This window comes from Podarcis liolepis (genome assembly GCF_965112155.1).
Source record: "Podarcis liolepis genome assembly, chromosome: 13".
In the NCBI taxonomy this organism is placed as follows: domain Eukaryota; kingdom Metazoa; phylum Chordata; class Lepidosauria; order Squamata; family Lacertidae; genus Podarcis; species Podarcis liolepis.
Genome location: NC_139573.1, coordinates 18,172,757 through 18,177,414, shown reverse-complemented (window position 1 = coordinate 18,177,414; position 4,658 = coordinate 18,172,757). Strand labels below are relative to the sequence as shown.

Below are 4,658 nucleotides of genomic sequence, written 5' to 3'. Positions count from 1 at the left end.
AACTTTCTGCTCTTCAGTTGAATCAGTTAAACAGCCAAGCATAGTTTACATTTACATACCTTGAGCATAAGAAGAAAATACTTGGAGATGAATATATAAAGCCAACAAATGATTTAATTAAGTTGTTTCGTTCCTCTTTCAGAACTATTGAGTACAGTAGATTTCCTGAGAGGAAGAATGGCTGAGAGAAGAGAAAGGAAGTAATGTTTCCTCTAGACTTTTCCAGTTTCCCAACTCACTCTATGGAACATTAAATGGACAGCACAGCACAGAGATGTTGAAGACTTCTTTGGAAAAGGTACGTACAAAAATGCAAATATTAAGGAATATGATGTACAAGGATACATGGCACTGGGGGAACTGGCTTGCAAACAGGTGTCCATTAGGCAAAACGAATGCACAGATGAGGATAAATGAACACAAACGTGTGTATGAACCCTCCACCTTGGACCAAACAGGACATTGAGATGGATGTTAAAGCTGGAGGTCAAGTCACCATGTTTCCAGCTCCCAGAAGGGCACGCAGTTGTCATAGTCAGAAACCACCAGAGCTCCTGGGTTGGAGACAGGAATGGAGCATTCAGATGCCCCCGGAAAGCACTGGTCTGCAGCTACTAGGCAAGCTCCACTGGCTGCAGAATCTTCTCCGTTGGACGGCAGGCCGGATGGCGCATTATTACATCCCAGCAGGCACGACTCTAAGGGATCGGGACCACACAGAGACAAGGTGTTGCTTGCCGGTTCCATCTCCTCGGTGATGGGCTCGAAAAGTTCATCTGGTCCTGACATCAGGGCATCAAGGGAGAGAGCCCAGCTGGGGCTCGGGTCGGGAGCCACAAACGCTTCTGCTGTGCCCAAAAAGGAGCCAGGAGGAGCCTGGGCGGGGGGTGGGTTGTTGGGCTTGGGGGGATTCATTTGCTGCGATGCTGCAGGGGGTGTCTGAGCCTCCTGGGAAAGGATGGAGGAGGCCAAGCGGCGAGTAGCAGCCTCAATGTCTGAGAAACTCCTGGGGGGAGAAAAGAAAAGGCTGTGAGATTTCTTGCAGGCTGCAATGGGTTCACCTGAAGCAGTGCACTATGGGATACACCCAGCGCCTTTTTTTTCTTTAAAAAATGTTTAGGGGTACTCTCATTTTCCTACTCATATTGAAATACTGCCCCCCAATGAGGCCAAACTTAAAGGTAAAGGACCCTTGACAGTTAAGTCCAGTTGCAAACGACTCTGGGGTTGTGGCGCTCATCTTGCTTTACTGGCCGAGGGAGCCGACATTTGTCCGCAGACAGTTTTTCCAGGTCATGTGGCCAACATAACTAAGCTGCTTCTGGCGAAACCAGAGCAGCGCACGGAAACGCCGTTTACCTTCCCGCCGGAGCGGTACCTACCGGTATTTATCTACTTGCAGTTTGACGTGCTTTCGAACTGCTAGGTTGGGATGAGCTGGGACAGCAATGGGAGCTCACCCTGTCACGGGGATTCGAACCACCGACCTTCTGATCGGCAAGCCCAAGGCACAGTGGTTATGTTTAGGGGTATGCGTACCCCTGTGCGCCCCCAGAAAAAAAGCACTGGATATATCAGAGTTTCTCACCATGCCTTACAGCACAGTTTGTAAGCATGCCTCCATCTCAGGGGTGCATTATTATTATTATTATTATTATTATTATTATTATTATTATTATTACCTATTCCTAGAATCATGGAGTTGGAAGGGGCTTTCCTTCCTAAAAAAAACAACCCTTTGCAATGCAGGAATATGTAGCTGTCCCTCACGGGGATCAAGCCTGCAACCTTGGTGTTATCAGCACCATGCTTTAACCAACTGAGCAATCCAGTGCTTATCACCCAAAAGATCTGATATTTTCCCACAACAGCCCTCTGAATCTGCTTATAGGCACCGGTTTGGCATTTTGTGGGGGGAGAGCAGAGCCATTGTCAGAGACAGATAGGCAACGCCAGGCATTTGCCAAGGCCCCCATCGCTGTTGCCCTTCCTTTCCCCAAACCTCCAGCCTCTGCTCCTCTCCCTCCCTCCCTCCCTCCTTTGCTTTGCTATCACTGCCTGTTCCCCTGCCCTCTCTGAGCATGCGGGAAGTGACAGAGTGAGAAGACAGAGCGGAATCCTTCACTTGCCCTCTGGGTGGTTATATGTATTGAGCCCTGAGGGGGAGCGCAAGTCAACGGGCAGAAGGAACATTAGCAAGGAGGAGATGGACCACTCAGGGCATCTTGCCAAAGACTTCTCTTCCCTTCTCCCAAATAAACTCTAGAGTCAGAAGCATGGGGGTGAGGTGGGGATGGGGAGAACAGGGATGGTAGCTGTTTTGAGTTCAGAAGCAGCAATGCTTCTGAATATCTGTGGCTGGGAACTATGGGAGGGGAGATTGTTTTTGTGCTCCAGTGCTGCTCACAGGCTTCCCACAGGCCTCTGGTTGGCCATGCATGGTGACAACAGCATGGGCCACTGGCCTGCTCAATCAGGGCTCATCTTATGTCCTTCAAATGTCCTACCTGCAAATCTGGTTCTGTAGGAACCTCCGGTGGTTCACTTTCCTCTTGCCGGGCCGGCTCCTGCAGGGTCTCTGCAAGGTGCGCATGACGTGGGATGCTGCTGTTGACACAAAGGTGCACAGATCCCTCCCACGCTCGTATGCAGTCAGGGGCCGTGGAGGCGCCATGGAAGGCTGAGAGATGTGGCTGCCATGTGGCATTCTCAGTTGTGTTAGGAGTTGATAGGAAGCACCTCCTGCAAAGTCCTGCTTTTGCTATGGTAGCCTGCACCTGCGAAGGAAGCTCTGATTGGGCCTGGAGAGGTGGGAGAAGAGAGCCCCCATTAGAGGAGCATAGTCATGGCATGTCCCCCCCCCCCCAGTAAGCTGAGTTGCAACACCTCTTGCTAAACCCATCCATCGCTGTCTCCTTCACTGCAAATCTCTGTTGTCCTTCCTTATCCCTAGTGAAATTTGAAATAGAAACAAGAAAGACCAATTCTGGAAGCATTAAGTCAAGACAGGATCACCTAAAATGTCACTCCTTTCTCTCCCCATTTCCTTCCAGTCACTAAGCTAGAAGAGTTTCATGAACTACGAACCCCAAAATTTGGGATCCCCTCCAAACCTGTGCCAAAGCTTTGCAAAGCTGTGACTTGTTTTTTGCAGAACGTCCCAAACAGATACATCAAACTGGGATTCATAGTTAATGCTCAAAAATGCAACATTGTTGGATCCCAAATTTCGGGGTTCATAGTTAACAAAGCTATAAGAAAAGCCTTAAAGGTATATTCATCTCTTCTATCTCTCTCACGTGAACGGCAAAACAAAGATGCAATTGAACAGGGTTTGGCTCCACCCTGGCTAAACTGACACTGCCTTGACTTACACCAGCTTCTTGTGCATAGCATTGCTTCCTTACTTGCAAGTAGTCTGCAAATGTACCGCTGGACATGTGATTTCAGATGGTGCAGAATTTATCCCAGGTTCAGAGCTGTTCAGACCCCAGGTCCTTATTCAGGCTGTATCTGCACCTTAAGGAACCAGGAAAGGACTAGGAACCTATTTTGGCTGAGGGTTTAAAAGTGACCGTTAATTTCTAGATTAGCAAAACACGAATGGGACCTGCAACAAAAAGTGGCGATGGAGTGCAGCGTTCAGGATGCCAACTGCTTTGTTCAGTTTCCCTCTGACCCTCACCTAACAGCCTGCCAGCATTCCTTGCCTCTGAACACACACAGTCCTCACTGGGCCATTTGGGTGGGTTCACCCCAATAGACATTTTTCATGAAAAACAACTGCATGTTTTAAAATGTTGGGTCCCCCTAAGCCTGTTGGTACCTCTCTCTTGTGCCATTTGGGCTGCATAAGGATTCGTCCTCACATCCTGAATATTAGAAATAGAAGGAATGATACAAAATAGTCCTCAAGGGATTTCAGTCCTGACTTCAAGTCCTGGGTAGTGGTTTTTTTTTTGGCTTGGGGTAGATTTGGCACCCTCTTTCCCCCCTCTCCCATCAACACCCCCCTCCCTTCTTGGCAAATCGAGTCTTCACACAGTTTTCGACAACATATGTACACATATGAACGGAATAAGTAGCGGTTGCCCCAATTTAAATGAAGTACCTTCCAGATCTGCTCCTAATTCCACATACCTGTCCTTAGATGAAGAGCTCTGAGAAGCTGAGTTCCACGTAAAGACATCAGCGCTTGGCAATCTTCTCTCTGACTCCCTGAATGCCTGTCTGTTTATCTGTCCTTCCATCCACTACCCCAAGACTGCTCCCAACAAACTCCTTTTGTTCCCAACTGCATCTATTTCTTCTCCCTCTTGTCCGAGGACTGCCTGCTTTGAGATTGGTACCCAGAACAGAGACTGATAAAGATGCTTAAGAACTCCACCCCTTTCCCTCTCCACCTCTCCCCCCCCCACCTTAAGGAAAATCATAGTCACTACCAGGCACCAGATTGAAATTAATCCCTGTAAGGAATTTATTGGTTGTTAGTAAAGAAAGACATATTTTGTTTTTCTTTCTCTAGTTGGGGTGAGGTGGGGGTGCTAGCTCAGGCGAGACTGCAGGGAACAAGGTTTACTCAGATACAGTGGTACCTTGGTTCTCAAACTTAATCCGTTCCGGAAGTCCGTTCCAAAACCAAGGCGATCTAAAACCAA

General features: G+C 48.3%; 1 protein-coding gene across 1 annotated transcript; it reads right to left on the bottom strand.

Moving 5' to 3' along the window:
• Positions 1-279: 279 nt before the first annotated feature.
• Positions 280-4,441, bottom strand: LOC310690447 (uncharacterized protein C19orf85 homolog). The gene is made up of 3 exons (XM_083469350.1): positions 4,141-4,441; positions 2,508-2,801; positions 280-1,006 (listed from the first exon to the last, which is right to left on the bottom strand). Exons 2-3 carry the CDS (start codon positions 2,705-2,707, stop codon positions 493-495), a joined length of 714 nt encoding a protein of 237 aa, XP_083325476.1. The 5' UTR covers positions 2,708-2,801; positions 4,141-4,441; the 3' UTR covers positions 280-492.
• Between the last annotated feature and the right edge of the window lie 217 nt (positions 4,442-4,658).